The sequence below is a fragment of the Ailuropoda melanoleuca genome, chromosome 5, assembly GCF_002007445.2.
Source record: "Ailuropoda melanoleuca isolate Jingjing chromosome 5, ASM200744v2, whole genome shotgun sequence".
NCBI classification, from domain to species: Eukaryota; Metazoa; Chordata; class Mammalia; order Carnivora; family Ursidae; genus Ailuropoda; species Ailuropoda melanoleuca.
The window spans coordinates 54,582,212-54,602,511 of record NC_048222.1 but is presented as its reverse complement, the minus strand read 5'-3'; the positions used below and the strand labels follow the sequence as shown (position 1 = coordinate 54,602,511).

Sequence of the window (20,300 nt, the reverse complement as noted above, 5' to 3'; positions counted from 1 at the left end):
TTCATTTTCCCCTCTTAGTGGGAATAGTGCATATAACATAATTTATCCTTTTAAAAATAATTCAGATTTTTGCTTTTTAGTCATTTTCAGCTTTGGTCTTGAAATGAGTTCAAATGAACTAAACATTGGACCACAGCAGGCCAGGAGCCCTAAACACACTTGGAGAATGATTTGTTTTTTAAAAAACAAAGTCCTTAATGTGCCTTTTTTCTTATATGTACACCAAAATAGGTTAGCTGAAGATTTCAATTCACATTTTGATTGATCTTCAAAGAAGATAATAGTGGGCACATTTGCTGTTGTTGTTCTTGTCCAGACAGATGCTCTGCACTGCTTTATGGCTTTTCCTCTCACTGTTCAGAGATTCAGCCCAGGATTGAACATTTGTAATAAATATTTCCCCAAGAAGTGACTTAAAGTGAGCTCTCATTTCTGGAGAACTTCCATTGTCCTTCAGTTCCAGACATTGGCCAAATGGCACCAGCCCCTCTGCTGGTGTCTGCAGGGCTGGTACATCCTGAGGGTCCATTCTCAGCCATCTTGCCCCATTGGATGGCAAATGCCCAGCTCAGAACCGTTGTCATCTTGGTGAGTCACTTCTTGTCAGGGAAGAACATCAGCATGACACCAAATACCTACACAGATGTGACCTTGAACAAATAATGTGATGGCTGAAGTTATTTACTGGTGCTTTTCCAGGATCTCTTCCCCATTTCCTCTCTCACCTTTCTTCTCTCCAAACTTTGGGACTTTGATGATATTTGAAAGATTCCACTGTATGGGAATGTTTTTTTATTTTATTTGTTTTTATCTTTCAGGTTCCTCGACCCCATTATTTCCTTTATTTTTATAGAATTTTAATTTAAATCCTTACACTAAGGTCTTTGATAATACCCATCTTTCTCACCCAAGGTCTGAACCAACTGAGAAATAATAAGATGGGTGGGACACCAAAATATTTCTGATACTGATATAGTCTGGGTTGTAAGTGTTGTAGAATGCAGCTTAGTGTGAGATCCAACAATGGGCTTGCTCATTCCTTGTCCTCAGTCTAGTTCTTGGAACAGCCAATACCAAGGATCATTGGATTCTACAGAGCAGGCACTTGTCTCAGGTCCCTGCCTTCCACTGCTCCAAGGGAGCAAAAAGAAGAAAGATTCCAAATCCCTCTCAGTCAAGAAATATAGACTAATGGCCACTGCCTACCAACCTCATCTGTAGGGAGGGGGAAAGGCCAGGAGTATTTAGAAGAAATCCTTCATGGCAGCTAAAAGAATAGGGAAACTGGGCTCTCCTTTAGCACCTTTCTTCAAAAATGGAAATAGACCTTTTTTTTAATTTTAGAATTAATATATATATCTATTTATCTAGATAGATAGATAGATAGATAGATAGATAGATAGATAGATAGATAGATACTGAATGACTATGGAATCATAAGCCATCCTTTTCTATCAAGATATAGAACAGTATGTCAAATATGAACAGTTCCCAAGAAACTGTTAATAGTGGTTACCTAAGGGGGGGAGGAGTTGGGGGGGTAGGAAGAAAATGTTATTTTCACTATTATTTACTTCTGTACTGTTGGAATATTTTTACCATATGCATATATTCTTTCAAATAAAGTAAAGTTTAGAAAGCAATATATACTACTATTAAAAGAACAAACTTGCATTATAAAAAAAGATACATGTGTGTTTTTATTTTCAAATATTAAGCTTGATTAATGAAAACAGGTCATTCTTGCCCTGAAAAACATACAGTATCTTTACATGAGTAAAGAAAAATTGTTGGGTCACAAATCTTCTTTCTTTTTGAGTTATTACCTCAGGTTGCAAACTATCATCTACTCTATTAATAAAGTATTTTAGATTAAAGTAAATCTTTCTGGAGAAGTTATAATTGCCCATTTCTGGAAAAGTTCAGTATACCTATACATTATCCTGTATTCCAAATCAAGTCTTAGGCTTTCTGTCAATTAAATATGTATGGTTTCAGGGGCGCCTGTGTCGCTCAGTCATGAAGCAACTGCCTTTGGCTCAGAGCATGATCCCAGGGTCCTGGGATTGAGCCCCGCATTGGGCTCCCTGCTCAGCAGGAAGCCTGCTTCTCCCTCTCCCACTCCCCTTGCTTGTGTTCCCTCTCTTGCTGTGTCTGTCAAATAAATAAATAAAATCTTCAAAAAATATATATAGATGGTTTCAGCTATAAAGGTAGGGAGAAATATTTCAATAAAATATCATTCTTCATACCCCCTTCTGTTTACCCCCCCTTCATTCTTCCCTTCCATGAGAGACTGTGGACTCTGGGAAACAAACTGAGGGCTTCAGAGGGGGAGGGGGGGTGGGGAATTGGGATAGGCCGGTGATGGGTGTTAAGGAGGGCACATATTGCATGGTGCACTCAGTGTTACACGCAAATAATGAATCATGGAACACTACATCAGAAACTAAGGATATACTGTATGGTGACTAACATAATAAAAAATTATTATAAAAAATGTCGTTCTTCATAAATAGGCACTGAAAGAGGAAGCTATCCTCCACTAATTTTTAAAAAAAAATTATTCTGTTCTTTTATATAGAAAAAGAGGCAAAAGAGAAAGAAACACTGATTACTATCATGAAAACATTGATTGACTTCGTGAAGATGATGGTAAAGTATGGCACAATATCTCCAGAAGAAGGCGTTTCCTACCTCGGTGAGAGTCCTCTCTGTTTTGTTTTTACTGTAATAGTTTTCATTGTCCAAAGTGAATTAGGGATTTGGCAATAATAACCTCACAAATTTGATCATTTATGCCAAAAGAGCCCAAAGCATCTGGGTAATGGGAATTGACCAGCTTGATAATGCATACAAATAAAATTAACCAGAAGTTTTCAACTCTTTACAGATACAGCTTAAGTACAAACATTTCACATTTATTACATGTTGTCTTACTAACATTTTCTAAATATCTCCATGGAGACAATTTAATTAAAAAAATTTTTTTAAGATTTTATTTATTTATTTGACAGAGAGAGACAGCCAGCGAGAGAGGGAACACAAGCAGGGGGAGTGGGAGAGGAAGAAGCAGGCTTCCAGCCTGATGTGGGGCTTGACCCCGGAACGCCGGGATCACGCCCTGAGCTGAAGGCAGATGCTTAACCACTGTGCTACGCAGGCGCCCCTTATTAAAATTTGACCCTCTTTTTTTTTTTTTTTTCCAATTGTGTTTGGATGGTCAGGATTAAAAGAGTTGATTTTAACCAGTGAGGTCTGTGTGTGATGGGAAGGAAAGAGCCCTGGACTGGGCAGCAGAAATGATGCCCCCGGTCCAGCTCGGCCACAGACCAGCTCTGTCCCATGGGGGAAGGCACTCACCTTAATTGGCCTTAATTTCTGCATCTATAAAATAAAGGACTGTGTGATCAATGATGGCGCTGGTAAACGACTGCCCATGGACCAAATCCGGCCCATTGGCTATTTTTGTATAGCACATAAGCTAAGAATTGCTTTTACATTTTTAAAGGTTGAAAAAAATCAAAAGAAGAATCGTACTATGTGACACAAGTATATAAAATTCACATTGCAGTGTCCGTACGTGAGGTTTTATTGGCACAGAGCCACGTTTACTTGTTCCCGTGCTGTCTGTGACTGCTTTTGTGCTACAATGGCAGAGTCGGGTAGTTGCAACACAGACCACAGATGGTCCACAAAGTATTTACTATCTGGCACTTTACTGAAAAAGTTTGCTGACCTTTGATTCCTTGAACTTTGTAGATAAGCTTGAACATTCTCTATTCATACAGGTTGTTTAAAAAAAAAAACAAACCTTTTTTTTTCCTGCTTAGTTAATCAACAAATACCATTTATCCCTGATGTCCTTTGAGTAAGATGACCTCATGGCCCCTTACTCTGATCTCTCACAGAGGAGGAAGAATTAGAAGAGAAAATCTCATAAGATAGAGTAATCCAGAATTACTCTCCATGAATTCCGTTTTTTTCCACATGAAAAATAATTTTGCTGTTAGTTTTTCTGATTACAAAAGAGCATATTTATTTTTTAAAATCAGCCAATGCAAAATGATGTTTAAAAAGAAGTAAAAAGGGGCCCTGGGTGGCTCAGTCGGTTAAGCATCTGCCTTGGGCTCAGGTCATGATCCCAGGGTCCTGGGATGGAGTGCAGGGAGCCTGCTTCTCCCTCTGCCTGCCTCTCTACCTGCTTGTGCTCTCTCTCTCTCCCTGTCAAATAAATGAATAAAATCTTAAAAAAAAAAAAAGAAGAAGAAATAAAAAAATCACTCGTAATACTGGCATCCAGGTGACATTCTGTTATATACTTCCAGATTTTTGTCTGTGTGTTTGCACACATATATATCTTGGTTGTTTCTTTCTTCGTTTTCTCTTGTTTAACAAAAATGGGCTCACATTATACATAACGCTTTGTGGATTACTTTACTCAACAGTAGATCAAAGGCATTGTTTCAGATCAATCACTGTTTCATACCAATACCCTGTGATTCAAATTCCACACTTAAGTCATTTATCCAATGGGAATAGACTAGAAATGCCACGAGGCTTAGGTGCAAAGTAAATATTTCCACTACTGTTCATAGCTGTGCTATCCAGTGTAGTAATGGAAAGGGAATTCATTGCCTCATGTAACTCAGGAGTCCAGGAGCAGGGGTAGTCTAACATTGGGTTTGTAGAGTCCACCAATAGTATGAGGAATCTATCCCTCCCCATCTCCCAACACTGACTTTCCATGTGTTGATTCATTCCAGATAAGCTGCTGCATTATGGGGAAAAAGATGGTGGGCAATCTCCATCCTCACAGTACAGCAGTCCTGGCAGGAAAAGATCCTCTTTCCCCAGTGGCCCTGGCATTGAATCTCATGGTCCCGGCTTGCATCACGGGCTCCTCTTTGAACCATTCACTCACTCTGGGCAGTGGAGACCCTGAGGAGTCAGGCTTGGGTTATTAGGCCCCACCTGAGCCAAATGTTCTGAGAATGGAAATCGCCTGGGTTCAGTGTAGTTTCCAGAAAGTGTTGAGGAAGCCCAAACCACATGTGTCCATTAAAGGCTTCAACCCCAGACATGTGGCCCCAGAGATGTGGAAGAGACTTCTGTAATTGACTGAGTAGGAGGCTGAGTTAAGGATCCCAAACAGCACGGAATAGATTCCTAGAAATAAGATCCATGTCAAAGCATCTTAATCACAGTGTTAATATTGTGGAATTGCTTTGTGAGATTTCTGGGGAGGTTTAAACAGTTTTGGTAAAAGTTTGATATCATCTTTCAGGAAATAAAATTATATTTCATATTTCTTCCCCTCCTCACTCCAGAAAACTTGGATGAAACTATTGCTCTTCAAACCAAGAACAAGCTAGAAAAAAACGTTACTGACAATAAAAGCAAGCTTTTCCCAGGTATGACTTATTTCACTATTTTTCTACCTTGTAGCACAATCACCCTTTGCTTGGTAAATAATGAGCTCAATAAATGATCAGCAATTATATATTTCAAAAGTTTTAAAATCTGAAATCCAACCATAGGCTATTTTGTGGCTAGTCTCAGCAGAGACATCGGATCCCAAGGAGCACTGAAAAGAAATGCAAGTATTCCCTGAAGATTCTTAGGAGGTGGCTGGTGAGAAAGGGAGGAGACTATATCACAAAATGAGTTATCCTTCCTGAAATTCTCCTTTAGGCATTTTTTTCTCTCTCCTGAGATCACCATTTCTCCAGAGCACTATCCCTGGTCATCTGTCCACTCTCTGCTGCCGCTGTACCAGTTCTCCCCTCGCAAGTCCTCCTCTCTCCTCTGAGACAGTCTGGGCCCCTAGGTAGTGTGATATTTTTCCCCCTCCTCTTGGTTTCTTCACTCTGAATCTCCAGCCATCACACCATGGAACCAAGTGATGCAGGGGAGCCTGCTTTGAGGGGGGAGGGAGGAACCAAAAGAAAAAAGTTCACACGTTCATATGCCTAATTCTGTGCCCCTGTCACAGAAGTTATGTACATATATTTGATGGAATATTATGCAGCCCTTTAAAATGATATTTCCGAGTAGTTTTTAATAACCTGGGAACATCTTTCTTTAATGATGTTAATGACAAAAGCAAGGAACAAAATCGTACTGCAGCCATGAAAAAAAAATTACACATCAAAAAATACATACAGACCACAGCACTAATTGTGGATGTTTTCATAACGAGGTAACTACTGACTTCTTCTTTCCTTTTATTGAAAAAACACAACTTATTGTTAGACTGCTTGACTTTTCCTATTTTATTTACAACAGGGATGCATCACAACTGTTTTCACATGGTTAGCTACTTTAAGGTGTATGACATTTCTAATTCAATAGAAGATTGCTAGAAGGAAATAGAGTTTTTTTCCACTCTTGTCCCCTCACTTTTTTTTTAAGTACAATTGATATGGAAATCAGTTATAAGTGACAAGTGAACGAAGATGATCCCATCCTGACAGCAAGGGTCTAGTTCTCTTCTTTGCATTAGGGTGGCCAGGGATAAGGGAGTATGAAGAAAGAGGCAAAAGGAAAGTCCTGCCAGAGCCCCAAATTCTTAGGTGCTACTCCAAGTTATACAGAGTTCTTCAACAGTACATCATGGAGAGATCGAACAACTACAGAGTTATTTTACTTTGGAATGAAGATTCAAACTTACTTTGGGACCTGACATGTCCTACTTGATTGCTTACATTGATTATAGTAAGGAAATAGTCTATGCTCTAGTGACACAGTAGCAGAGGGGAAAGAACACTAAACCAAAACCTGAAAAGTTGGGACTTTGACCCAGCTCTTTTGCTAACTTAGTGCACATCTCTCCTCATTCTGGGCCTCGGTTTCCTCTTCTGTGAAATGGGGGAGGAAGCTGGACTAGATAATCACTAAGATCCCTTTCAGTTCCAAAAATGATCTGACCTTAGGGGCGCCTCGGTGGCTCAGTCATTAAGCGCCTGCCTTCGGCTCAGGGCGTGATCCCAGCATTCTGGGATCAAGCGCCACATCAGGCTCCTCTGATGGGAGACTGCTTCTTCCTCCCCCACTCGCCCTGCTTGTGTTCCCTTTCTCGCTGGCTGGCTCTCTGTGTCAAATAAATAAATAAAATCTTTAAAAAAAAAAAAAAAAAGAAAAATGATCTGACCTTAAACTGTACCTTTTCAAAAAAGTTTATGTCTACATTATTAATTAATTAATAGATAGGAAATAGGGTGATAACAACAGTGCCCAATCTGATTACAGCACCTTCAGAGAAGAGTCATGAAGAAACAGATAGTACCAAGGAAGAAGCAGCTAAGATGGAAAAGGAATATGGAACCTTGAAAGATTCCACAAAAGATGATAACCCAAGAGGAAAGACAGAGGAGCCAAAAGGTATGGAAATAACAGCTCTAGGTTGGCAGTGAAATCGGGGAAGCAAAAATTTTCATGACACACACGCTGATCAAAAATGCAAGCCCCACCAAATCTGACAAATTGGCACCATGTATATAGAAAAGATTCAGCACATGGTATCTTTACTGGAATAGCAATCTTTTTTAATGACCTTGAGTCTCCTGGAATGGCAAATTGGTCTCGTCTTCTGATGGTCTTTACTGTCCAATGGACTTCTGTGCTTGGAGTGGAATACTTATGACCACTTGTGCATTGTTTAATGTCTAATTTATAATTTATTAAATAATATTTCTTTAAACATAATTAACATTCCTCTAAATAATCATATACTACTTATTCAACAAAGTCATCAGAATTTATGGAATTAAAAGGGCAAATTTCCTTAATCATTTACAGTGATTGAAATGAGACAAGCACTCTTAAGGACCTGATTAAAAATCATAAATCCAATATATTCAATATAACCTGAATACCTTAAAAAACACAAAACCACACATTAAACTAACCCAATAATTACAAAACTTATATTTTTATCCTTATTGTTACACAGTCCTGTGGTCTGATTTCTACTGTGCCTTAGTAAGTCTATGTGATATAAAATTTACTTTTTCCTAAGATTTAAGAGATTTCACTACAGCCTTAAAGAAAAATACCCTATGGGGGGCGGGGGTTACTGGCATTGGGGAGAAAGAAAAAAGAAATAGGCCCTATGAGGATGCAAGTTCTAAGTTGCTAACTCTTTGATTTCAGGTCAGGATGTGGGATCTGGTTGCCCAGTCTGGTGGTTCAAAACCCTTTTATTATGATGTGTGCTAGTTATATCATGGAAAATGTAACTACCCCTCAGATATTCTTTTTCTGAAACTCAGTGTCTTTACCTGAAATTGTGAACAGATGGCTTAAACTAACTACCTTGTTTTTCTGTCATTATGATACCTCCATGGCATAATTAGAACATTACCAATGTCTTATCAGTGTCTCATTAGTAGGGTCATCTAGAGGTTTTATTCCATAGAAACTGGGAGAGTGGGTCAGTGCTCTCTCTTGGGGGCAGGGGAGGTGTGACATTCAGCTCATGTATCATCTGAGATACCACTAGGCTCTCTTTTCATTACTTATTATGTATAATCATTAGTGGCAATGAACTGATGGACTTTGCTTTTCCTTTCTGGATGATATGAGAACACAAAAGCTGATCATGTTCATGGTATAGCTCTTAATTTTGAAGGGACTGCTTGGCCTACTTACAGGTTTCTAGTCTCTCCTGCTCATACAGATAGAAACAAGTTCACATTCATACTTGATAATAAATCCTACTTAACAATGTCTGTATATTAAGTTGGAAAGAAGCAAACTAGTTATATATTTAATATCTTCTAACTTATTAACAGTGAAAACAATTACCAACTATTTCTCATTTATATCACAACTACCTTTGTTAAGACTTAATACCAGCCTTTTCCATTTATGCAAGATGTTCACCTTGATGACGATGTTGATGATGATGATGATTTTATGGTTAAATTGGTATAGCTTGGGCAGCAGGGGTTCCCCCCCTCCCCCGACCCCTGTTCCTCCTTTATCCTTTTAGTACTGTGCCCAGTAGTTTTTAAAGGATCTTTGCTCCCTGGCAACAACAGGATATTCCTGACTTACTGAATTTTCTCATCCCAAGATTTAAAATCAATTCCTCTTTCAAGAGTTCTAGTTCCTTTTTGTAGAGAATATAGAGACCTGTATCTGGGTTATACGGGTTCAAATGAGTAGTAATATGGGCCAAAAGTACTGCTTCTAGTTCAATTATTTGAGACAGGAAAAATAATCTTTTTCTTAATATATCAAGTTCATGTTGATTCTTCCTATCTTATGAAGCTTTATAGTATTGTATTTTTTTCTCTAGCACAGATTTCATAGACTGTCACAATTTCCTCCTACATCAGCATAGCTGACATATCAACACTAATCATTTGATGTAGTAGCCTGTGTCGAGTAAGGTTATGATGTTGCCTCTGGGCTCAGGAGGAAAGAACTTGGGAATGACTAATTAATAATGTTCGTCATGGGCATAAGAAGGGGAAATTAGTAATATACATGTCATGTTTGCTGACTTCGTAGACCAGTCAGTCACACTGCCTTGATACTTCCCTAGGTCTACTTTGGATGAGTAGCAAACTCCTTTGAATGCTTTTTTTAAATATAGTAAAATACAAAAACATAAAACATGATCACATTAACCATTTTTAAGTGTATAGTTCAGTGGCATTAAGTCCACTCATATTATGTGTTACCATTGCTACCATCCATTTCCAGAACTCTTTTCATCCTGCAAAACTGAAACCCTATACTCATTAAATAAAACTTTCCATTCCTCTCCCTCTTCAGCCCCTGGCAACCACCATTCTACATTCTGCCTCTGTGAATCTGCCTATTCTAGGTACCTCATTTAAGTGGAATCATACAATATGTGACTGGCTTACTTCACTTAACATCCTCAACGTTCATCTATCTTGTAGCATGTGTCAGAATTTTCTTCCTTTTTAGAGCTGCATAATATTCCATTGCATTTATCTACCAAATGTTGTTTATCTCCTCATTCATCTGTGGATGCTCAGGTTGCTTCTACCTTTTGGCTATTATAAATAATGCTGCAATCAATATGGGTGTACAAATATCTCCTCAAGACCCTGCACTCAATTTTGGGGGGAATATTCCCAGAAGTGGAATTGCTAGATCATATGTTACTTCTACTTTTAATTTTTTCAGGAGCCACCATACTGTTTTCCATAGTAGCTGCACGTTTTTACATTCCTCCCCAGAGTGTGCAAGGGTTCCAATTTCTCCACATCCTCATAGACACTAATGGATGTGAGGTGGAACAGGAGTGATAAACTTCGAAAAGATAGCCAACCAGGAAAAGAGTGGTCCTGTGGCCTAAGATAGAAAGCCAGGAACTGGGCAGCACAGAGCACTGCTGTTCACCCCCACAGAAAACCAGCATGCCTCTGGGAGCTACCCATGTGTAATGATTGTATTTCCCAAAGACCGTAAGCCATCCTCTAAGACCTTTGACTTTCAGAGGCAGCATCTCGGTGCCTTAAGACAACAACTTCTATCACCATCATGCAAATATCCATGGAAATGGATGCTGATAGGGGTCTTTTCTTATTTTAGGAAAACGTTGTGTAAAAAAGGAATATGAAGGAGTTGATTCTTGGTAGCCTACTCTTCCTATTTAGGATGTGAGTGTTTAGAGACTAATGATGAGGTTAGATTTCTTTTCTAATTAGGAATTCCATCAGATACTATATAGGGAGAGAGGAGAGTAAAACTCCATCTATTTTGTGTTATTGTTTGTAATGGCTCTCCTGAAACATTAGGAAAAGGGTAGGGATTGGGGGCTAAAATTTGTTCCTTCTCCATTATTTGGATATTTAATTTATTCATGCTACCCCTGACTCCTATTACTCTGAGATAAGGAAAACTAATTTTAGTACAATTTAGAAAACACCAACCTCAGCTTAAGCCAAGGGCCAACATTTCTTGAAATGTATGTAATCCCCAAAAGAGCATATTATGTCATATACCTTTGTATTGACAATTGCTTTGCTTGCACTTTGCTCGGAGGCGGTTTTGTTTCTCTATCATAAAGCCCACTGAGACAACACGTCTCCAGACAGAAAAATAAAAGCATCCATGTGGGTGAAAAAGCAGGGTTTACTGGGTTTCCTGAGACGTTTATTCGGCTATAAATACATATTTATTCTGAGGGTTTGCCTGGCCCCATGCTCAGGAAGCAGACCTATAGAAGTCATATAAGAACTAATGCTTACCTCTGAGGACTCAAGCTAGCTTCGAAATGATTTGAGAAAGGTTCTTAACCCACATGCAGGCAAGTGTCACACAAGCTACATACGTGTGCACATATCTCCCTGATTGACGAGTCAGGAATACGTAGAACAGAGAGAAAGTTGGAAGACGTTACAGGGCAGAGCAAAGAATGAGGTAATGGTCCAGCTAAAACCACTTTAAAAAATAATTATAAGCAAAACACATTGTCAGGAATATCTGTAAAGAGTGTGTCTCGGTATGGCGATGTGGCGTGATGGCCCCATCAAACCACAGCAAATATTTATTAACCATGCCAAGCATATGCTGGATCCTGTGAGGAATAGGAATAATAATAACAATACCCTAAATTTATATCACCCTTCAACTTACAGAGCATGTTTCCATGGCTCTCTTTTTAGGTATAATGTAAAAAAAAAAAATCCAATTTAATTACCAATGATGAAAAATGGCACATCTACCCTTGAATAGAGTCGAGTTAGACTATTTAAACTCTTATATTCTACAGGGACTCACATTAAGAATAATCTTTTAAAATACTGATTTCTAATTGGTGCAATCATTTGAATGATTCAGTAATTATTCCTAAATTTAGGGATATGCCGATGAAATCAAATTTATTGTGATTTCAACCGTATTTATAAAGTTACCTAATTTTTCAAGTAAATTGCTCTCTGGAGGCTAAAGAAAAGTACTTCAAAACTTTATTCCATGATCTCAGTGTAGTTCTATTTGCCAGTTCTATGTTTACTCATTCACTTCTGCTCTATGAGTCACTGAAAATCTTTTTTTTTAAATTGTCCAAGGGATAAGATAATCATTATCAAACCCATAAACTCATTCCAAAGCTATCGTTTGTCAAGTTTATGACCAGATAATGGAAATAGGGGAAAAAAGTGATCTCTAAGATACCTTTCACCAAAATAGTCTATCATTCCCCTATCTTCCTTACAGAAACCAGAAAAGAGAAGGTAGCCTGTTTAATTAATAAATTGGCTACCTCATGCGGATGCTGTTATTTTTAAAGCAACATAAGAGGAGAAAATCTGTGCCTTTATTCAAGCCCCAAGGCATTCTGCTAAGAATGTCCAAAAATAGTAAGTCCAGTCTTCTCCCCGTGAATCAGCAAGCATGCCAGGAGCTAAGCGCAGGCACAGGAGACCTCCCATCAACATGGGTTTTTCCAGGATAGCAAAGGAGAATGTCTTTCCATCTGTAGAAACCATAAATCTTCTTTTTAGAATTCATCCCTAAATTATAAATAAATAAATCAAGGCTCAGAAGATGAAGTGACACACCCAAGATCTCCTAGCCAAAGAGGGACAGAACCAAGCGTTGAACCCTTGTCCCTTGACTCCTATCCAGGACTCATCTGAGTATTTCTTTTGGGCAGGCAAAATGTCAGCATTGTACAAAAATTCTTGAACTGAGTGGCTCTGAGGCCCATGTTGGCATCCGTGATACCATTATCACCGACTTTGTTTTATGCCGTCAAAACTGTAGTCATGTCATCTTCACAGAATTTTAAGGGTACAAAACTTAATTTTTATAAACACTCTTAAGATCTAGTATCTTTAGTATGTCCAGTAGTCAATAGGTTAATTCTATTGATTTCTACAGGTTTTTTGTTGTTGTTGCTGCTGTTGTTTTTATGGGGCTGGGGGGACAGATCAGGTTAGCATATATCACAGTCAGGACAAATTCATGTATAAAAAGGGGTATTTCTTTTGCAGTGCTGAAAACCAGGACAGCCAGAAAAGCAGGGCTGCGTCGTGATTCTGGCCCTCTTCCCATCTGCTTCAGCATATGTTTTAAAGATTGTGCCATATTACCTCAGCCATGAGCTATTTTTTTCCAAAGGAAACTGAAATAAATTTGAAAAAAATAGTCCAGCTTTCCAAAGTGGACTCTCACGGGCTTTTTACTGCATACTGTGTAAATGAAAGATTTGCTTTACAGCTCCCCAGAAGAGAAAATGTAAATAGGAACCAGCTGCTTCTCTCCAAGAGCAGAGGGACACCTGATTTTATTCACCTGGTCACCAGTGCTCCAGTAAATGCGTGGAAGGCTCAATGCTGGTGGCAGTGGTTCCCAAACTTCCCCCACATGGGAATCACCTCAGGACCTTTTTTTTTTTTAAATGAATGCTTGGCCCCTACCCCTGGATAGTCTCATTTAATTGGTATGAGGAGTAACTTTGGCATCAGGATTTTTTAAAATCTACCCTAAATGATTCTACTGTGCAGCCATGTTTGAGAACCGCTGTCTTGTTGGCTAGTTTGGTAACAACAACAGGCACTAAATTATTCTCGTCTAAAAGGTGAATTTTACCCAGCTACACTCAGTAGAGGCTCCGGATTCATTCTAGCTCAAGACCAGGCTCTGACCCTTACTCAACTGTTTCCCCTTGGTAATGTCACTTAACCTCTCTGAGCATTAGTTCCCTCATGAGTAAAATGGGGATGACAATCTTAATTTCATAGAGCTCTGTGAAGATTAAATGACATATGGATATACTATGTCCAGCATATTTGTAGGTCTTTTAAATTGTTTCTGCTATAACTATCATTTCAATTCAGAATTCATTAAACTTCAACTCTTTCAAATAAACAATTCATTTTTTGTTAAAAAAATTTATACCATTTATACTTAAAAAAATTAAATTCTTCTGATTATAATTTGGCATCTATGAAGCCTTTATCCATTCACTTATTTGACAAATATTTATTGATAGACTACTATGTATCAGGCTTTATCAGCAAACAAAAAATACTTCTAAAGGAGGAAGACAAACAATAAACTTACCTAAATTATATGATTTGGTAGAAAGTGGTAAGTGTTATGGACAAAAATAAGGCAGAAGGGGGGGATGCAGGTGATGGGGGGGTCTATTTTAAATTAGAAAAACTGTGGGGGCACCTGGATGGCACAGTCAGCTGAGCATCTGACTCTTGGTTTGGGCTCAGGTCATGATCTCAGGGTTGTGGGATCGAGCCCCGCACTGAGCTCCGCACTCATCACAGAATCTGCTTGAGGATTCTCTCTCTCTCCTCACCCTCTGCCGCATTTGATCCCTCTCTCTCTCAAATAAATAAATCTTTAAAAATAATTAAATAAATTAGAGAAACCACCCTAATCATATGTTGCTATGATCCACAAGATAGTAGTTTAATTTTTTAATGGATTGCAGTATAGATTCTTTTAAGCTGCAGTAAACTCATTCTCTGTTATGGGTTGGTATTATCAGTATAGTGAATAAAATTACTTTCAAGCATTTCATACTTTTTAAAATTTAACATTTTTAGGAAATTGGTTCCTGAGTGAAAAGCAACTAACAAGATGATACCAAGTCCTCTGTTTCAAATTGCCTTGGGTCAGGTTCCTTCTGAAGCAGGCCCTGAGAGAAGGATTTGAGGTCAAGTTTGGGTTTTTTTTTAAGATTTTTTTTTTTTTATTTATCCATTTGAGAGAGAGAGAGAGAGAGAGCAAGAGCATGAGCACGGGGAGCTACAAGCAGAGGGAGAGGAAGAAGCAGATTCCCCGCTGAGCTGGGAGGCCCAATGCGGGGCTCAATCCCAGGACATGGAGATCATGACCTGAGCCAAAGGTAGATGTTCAACCATCTGAGCCACCCAGGTGCCCCCGAGGTCTAGTTTAATTGGAAGATGACTCCAGGAAATACCACCGGGGGGATAGGTATGTGAGACAGGGAGAAGAAAGAAGCCCATATAAGGTGGGTTCACACGATGACTTCAGTTCAGTCCCACTGAGGATCTCTGGGAGGCTGTGTGAAATGTTCTTAAAGCAAAAGGAAACTGGGTATTTACCTACTGATTCTGTCCATCGTCAGATGAGGGCCCTTCTAAGTCTCCTAATTCAGACTTTTTAAAAAACAAGGATATGCTTTTTTTTTAAGATTTTATTTACTTATTTTATTCTTAGAGAGAGACAGAGAGCACACGAGGAGAGAGTGGGAGGGGGAAAGAATCTCAAGCAGACTCCCTGCCAAGCACAGAGCCCAACACGAGGCTCAATCTCACCACCCTGACATTATGACCTGAGCTGAAACCAGGATGCTTAACCGACTGAGCCACCCAGGCGCCCCTCCTAATTCAGAATTTTTAACACAGTATTTACACAGAGACTAAGCTCAGGTTTTCTTTTTCTTGAATAAGCTTTCCACATTATGATATGTCATAAATAGGATTGTGCGATGAATGCATAATATGATTTAAAGAACAAGACCATTTTCAAACATTCTTAAAAGTTTCAGAAGCTCTAATTACTTAATGTGCTGACAACAAATTCTCTATTTGTTAAGGCCCTATGAGACCCACTAATTTGATTTAAACTCTTTAGAGACAATGAAGCTGTATTCTTTAGAAATTGTCTACACTAAGATATCTTTCTTTGTTCAAAGTGACTTTTCTGAGTTAATTTGAGAGAATGCTGTTTTTATGTCACCAAATCCAACTGACCTTCTCAATGAACAGGCAACAGACAATGAATATCACTATGTTCATTGTACTGCAATGTTCTAACGTCAGCCAGGAGGACTCCGTCTTTCATACATCCAGCATTCTTAAAAACAAAGCACTGAAACAAAGACTTTTTCTGCACAGGTGATTGCAGTGAATTAGGGCTGAAAACTGTGGCTCTCTTCTCTTGTCCACTCACCCCTTTTCCACAAGAGCTTCTCTGTGCTTCTTTGGGGTCCAGATAACATGGAGCCCCAGGGGTGAGGCAAGAGTTTGGGCTTACAAGATCAGGAAGAAAGATACTCAGGAGGTCACTTAGGTAAATGCAGTAGTGAAAACTGGAACATCAGCAGACCCTAAGGCAATGTTATTATTCACGGACTGTAGTCAAATGCACTGGGGTTGAAGCCTGGCTGCATATGATCTTCAGCATATTACTTTGTCTCTCTGTGCCTTGGTTTCTTCATCTGTAAAATGGGGGTGAAATGGGACCGTCTGGAGAGGTTGTTGTGAATAGTAAAAGAGATACTGCATTTTGGAGCACAAAGCGCAACCCTTGGCACATCCTAAGCACACAGCACAGGTAACTCAACCAATAAGTCTGGGCAGTACACTAGAGGTAACAGCTCAACGGGGCTCAGAATGGGTGGTCACCATTGAGCTTTGGTAGCCATTACTTCTTGCAGAGTCCCTAGACTTTTAAGGCTTCTTTTCTCAGGCCATCCAGAATTCTCCAGACCACCTGGTCCCTGGGTGCAGACACTCTGAGCATTAGGGACCTCATCTGCTTTCAGGTATGGTTAATTTCTTTGACACAGAACAAGGCTACATCAGTGTCCATGTCTGAAGACAGATCTTTTCTTTCAGAGAGTACAGGTAGCAGAAACTTGATGAGACCAGAGTCTAAATTCTACTTCTGTTATTTCCTGTATGGTCTCAGCCAAGTCACTTAGCCTCTCTGAGCATTAGTTTCCTCAGCTCTAAGTGGGTGCTGAGACCCCCTTGCAGACCACAATGTATATAAAGGGCATCGGGAGTACATGCTTCAGTGATGCCTAGTTTCCTCTCACCACACCTGAGGCCCACGGGAGAATGTTTACATCCGGGGTAGCTTTACTAGAATGAGTTCTAAGGTTCACATCCAAAACCTTGAAATGAGGCCTGGGTCACCTCTTCATCTGAGTTTTTACACACTCCCTCCCAGACTGGGCAGAAGACTTGTACTGCGACCTACAAAAGTCACACATTTGGGGGCGCCTGGGTGGCACAGCGGTTAAGCGTCTGCCTTCGGCTCAGGGCGTGATCCCGGTGTTATGGGATCGAGCCCCACATCAGGCTCCTCTGCTGAGAGCCTGCTTCTTCCTCTCCCACTCCCTCTGCTTGTTGTTCCCTCTCTCGCTGGCTGTCTCTATCTCTGTCGAATAAATAAATAAAATCTTTAAAAAAAAAAAAAGTCACACATTTGGATGTTATTTAGTTGGTGATGGAGTCTTTTCAGTATCCATCACTCCGATTTAGCTCTTGACCTGAGAATACTCCTCAGTTTGGAAGAAGCATTCCTAACCAGAAATGATGCGGTCTGAGAAACGAAGGCACCTACCTGTCCAGTGAACTGAATCCAAACTCTTCTCTGCTAGGACAACAGACTGCAGTTGTGTGTGTGTGTGTAATGGCTCCTTGACACTAGCCTGGTCCTGTCTCCTGGAATCTTGTCACTACCCATTCTCCTGAACAACGCCCCCCACCACCATACACAAATACACACACTGCTTCATCAGGGACACCCCCTCACAAGTGCTCGACGAGTCCAGCGTTTATGGTTCTAGACAAGACTGTGGTCTTTAAAAAGAAATGCAGTGATATTTTATGAGTGTTTGACATGGGTTCTCTTCCCTATTCCAGGGAAAACAGAAGCCTATTTGGAAGCCATCAGAAAAAATATTGAATGGTTGAAGAAACACAACAAAAAAGGAAATAAAGAAGGTAAAGATTTAGTATCGTTGTAAATTGCCAATTTCACCCATTTGTTAAAGTTTCCTACAATCAAACTGGTCTAAAAAGACTCCAGGATCAAGGAATGCCGATGCAGGAATGAACAGAATCTCCATTTCTCTTCTTTTTCAAAGCAGCCTCTCAAGCAAAGGCCTTTTCGTTGACATTGCATTATGGAAAAAATGTCAAAAAAAAGTAGAGAGAATAGTGCAATGAATCCCCATGTATCCATCAACCACCTCCAATAATTATCAACATTTTGCCCTTTCTTTGGAGTATTTAATTTTTAAAAATTTTTGCTAATTTTTTTTAGAGAGGGGAAGGGGCAGAAAGAGAGGGACAGAGAGAATCTTAAGGAGGCTCCACACCCAGCATAGAGCCCAATGCGGAGCTTGATCTCATGACCCTGAGATCGTGACCTGAGCTGAAATCAAGAGTCAAACGCTTAACTGACTGAGCTACCCGGTGCTCCTCCTTGGAGTTTCTAAACAAAGGCATTTTTTACTACATATTAGATGCACCCTGCAGTCACAAAAGCTGTCACTCACTTACTTAAAACAAAACACAGAACACGACTGTTTTGTTCTGAGTACCAGAGATGTGAAAATGGAAGATGCAGCCTCCCCCTGTTCTCCCTGGCCCCCCAAGGAGCTCCCAGCATCACTCAAGTTACACTTGGCCCCACTCAGTGCTATCACAGACAGGTGGAGTGGTGCAAAGGTGGGGAGCCCATCTCTTTAGAGGGAGGGAGAGCACTGGGAGAAAGGTCTGCAGAAAAGCTTTTGCTGGAAAGCTAAGTGACAAGAAATGGAAGCAGAAAGAACACTGGGTACCAAGACATAAAGGGACAAAAGTGAGTCATGCGTTCTGGGAATTGGAGTCACTTGGTTTCCCAGGAACACTGGGTGTCTGTGGGGAGGACCTGCGGCCAGGTCAGGAAGGAGCTTGTGCACCCTGCAAAGGAGGTAAGATTTAGTCGGAAAGGCCTAAATGGCTTAATTTGGTTAAGAAATGAGAAATCTATCTGGCAGCAGTGTGGTTACAGATTGAAGAAATAGGACCCCAGAGGATTGCACAGAGATTGGAGGCAAGAATCTGGAGCAAAAATGTTGGGGTTTAAACCAAGGCAAGGCAGAGGAAATAAAGAAGGGAGAAACTTAAGAGCGACGTGGAGACAGAGGAGTGCACTATGACTCCCAGGAATCTGGCCAAGCAGTTGTCAGGTGATGCTTTTAAAATGAGATGAGTGGTGTTTTCAAACTTGAACATGCATTCAGATCACCTGTGGAGTTCCTCAGGGTCTCGATGCCCCGGTCGCATTTCAGAGCCACTAAATCAGACACTCAAGAGGAAGGACGCAGCCATCAGTATTTTTAACCCCTCTCCCGTGTTTCCACTGTGTAGCCAAGTTTGAGAATCACTGAGAGTGCGATGGGAGAAAGAGGTATTTTTAGCCCCTCTTTAGCCTGTGATCTTGTTAAACTGAGTGAGATGGAAACAATTATCGGCTTTTCGCATATATTTGATTTGATTTGATTCAAAATGATGTGACTTTCCAGGCTGTCAGTTCCAGTCAAATCCACATGCACCATATTTCATCAAATCTGTCATTGATTAGAAAATGCACCATTGTTTCATATACCACTAAGGAAGAAAAATTATAACGTGCCATCACTGTGAAGACTTTAAAATTTTTAAAAATAATGTTGCTCTTAGCATCAGTGTCATACAGCAGGTATCAAAATGCAGTCTGAAACCAGTGTTAATTTTATGGTCCAACAATCTGGAGTACTTATGTTCCTTCTTTCACTGATTAACATGAATCCGACTCCTGGTTATAACCTGCAACACCCTGCCATTTAATCTGCACTTCCAGAAATGGCCAACCTAGTGAAGCACGGAACAATAGTGCTTGCAGCTCGAAGGCGCTGTGAGCAAATTTCAGGATGACACTGTTGAGTTCGATGCTCCCCTCTGCCTCTAGGCAGTGAGGGTGACAGGCAGAATGCCCTGCTGAAGGTAGAAGCGGAGAGCTTCTCCTCCATTGCCTTTGTATGTGCCCTGCTTGACCTAGCTCATCTCTTAAAGCCTGTGGGCGTCTAGTTCCTGGGGCCTTGCAGTGGCTGCAGCTGTGTGAGCAGAAAGTCCATTTGCTCTATGACCTTCCTTAACCTCTGCGGATGCCCTTTGCTGGGCAGGGGACTGGGTGACCTGCGTCTGCTTCCCAAATCCAGAAAAGGGAGGTCCATGTGATGTGATACTAAGGAGGAAAAAACTTTATGCACTCTTAAAAATAAAGGGTGCTTTTAAAAAAGTGAATCACAGCCCTTTTCTCTTTTGAGCGTAACAACCTTCAAACCTTCTTAAGGTTGGCAAGGTGGCTCCTGGCTTGTGTGATCTCACAGGCAGCCAGTGGCCTTTCTACTGCACCATGCTCGTTCTCCCAGGGCACACAGTGACAGCTCTGTCTTAACAATAGTTTCTCCATTTCAAAAGAAAGCAAAAGATCTTCCTGTTTGCCCATTCCAATCACCCGGACCTCTCCACATCTGCCCTTGGGCTGCCTTTCGTCCCACTAAA

The 20,300-nt window shown here is 40.2% G+C and overlaps 1 protein-coding gene across 1 annotated transcript in view; it reads left to right on the top strand.

Annotated features, from left to right (window-relative positions):
- SCG3 (secretogranin III) overlaps positions 1-20,300 on the top strand; it is a 33,717-nt gene that overhangs the window by 10,972 nt on the left and 2,445 nt on the right. The window contains exons 8-11 of the mRNA XM_002920424.4: positions 2,585-2,701; positions 5,331-5,414; positions 7,252-7,383; positions 17,631-17,711. Of these exons, the coding sequence (XP_002920470.1) occupies positions 2,585-2,701; positions 5,331-5,414; positions 7,252-7,383; positions 17,631-17,711 (414 nt within the window). The remainder of the gene's footprint in view (positions 1-2,584; positions 2,702-5,330; positions 5,415-7,251; positions 7,384-17,630; positions 17,712-20,300) is intronic.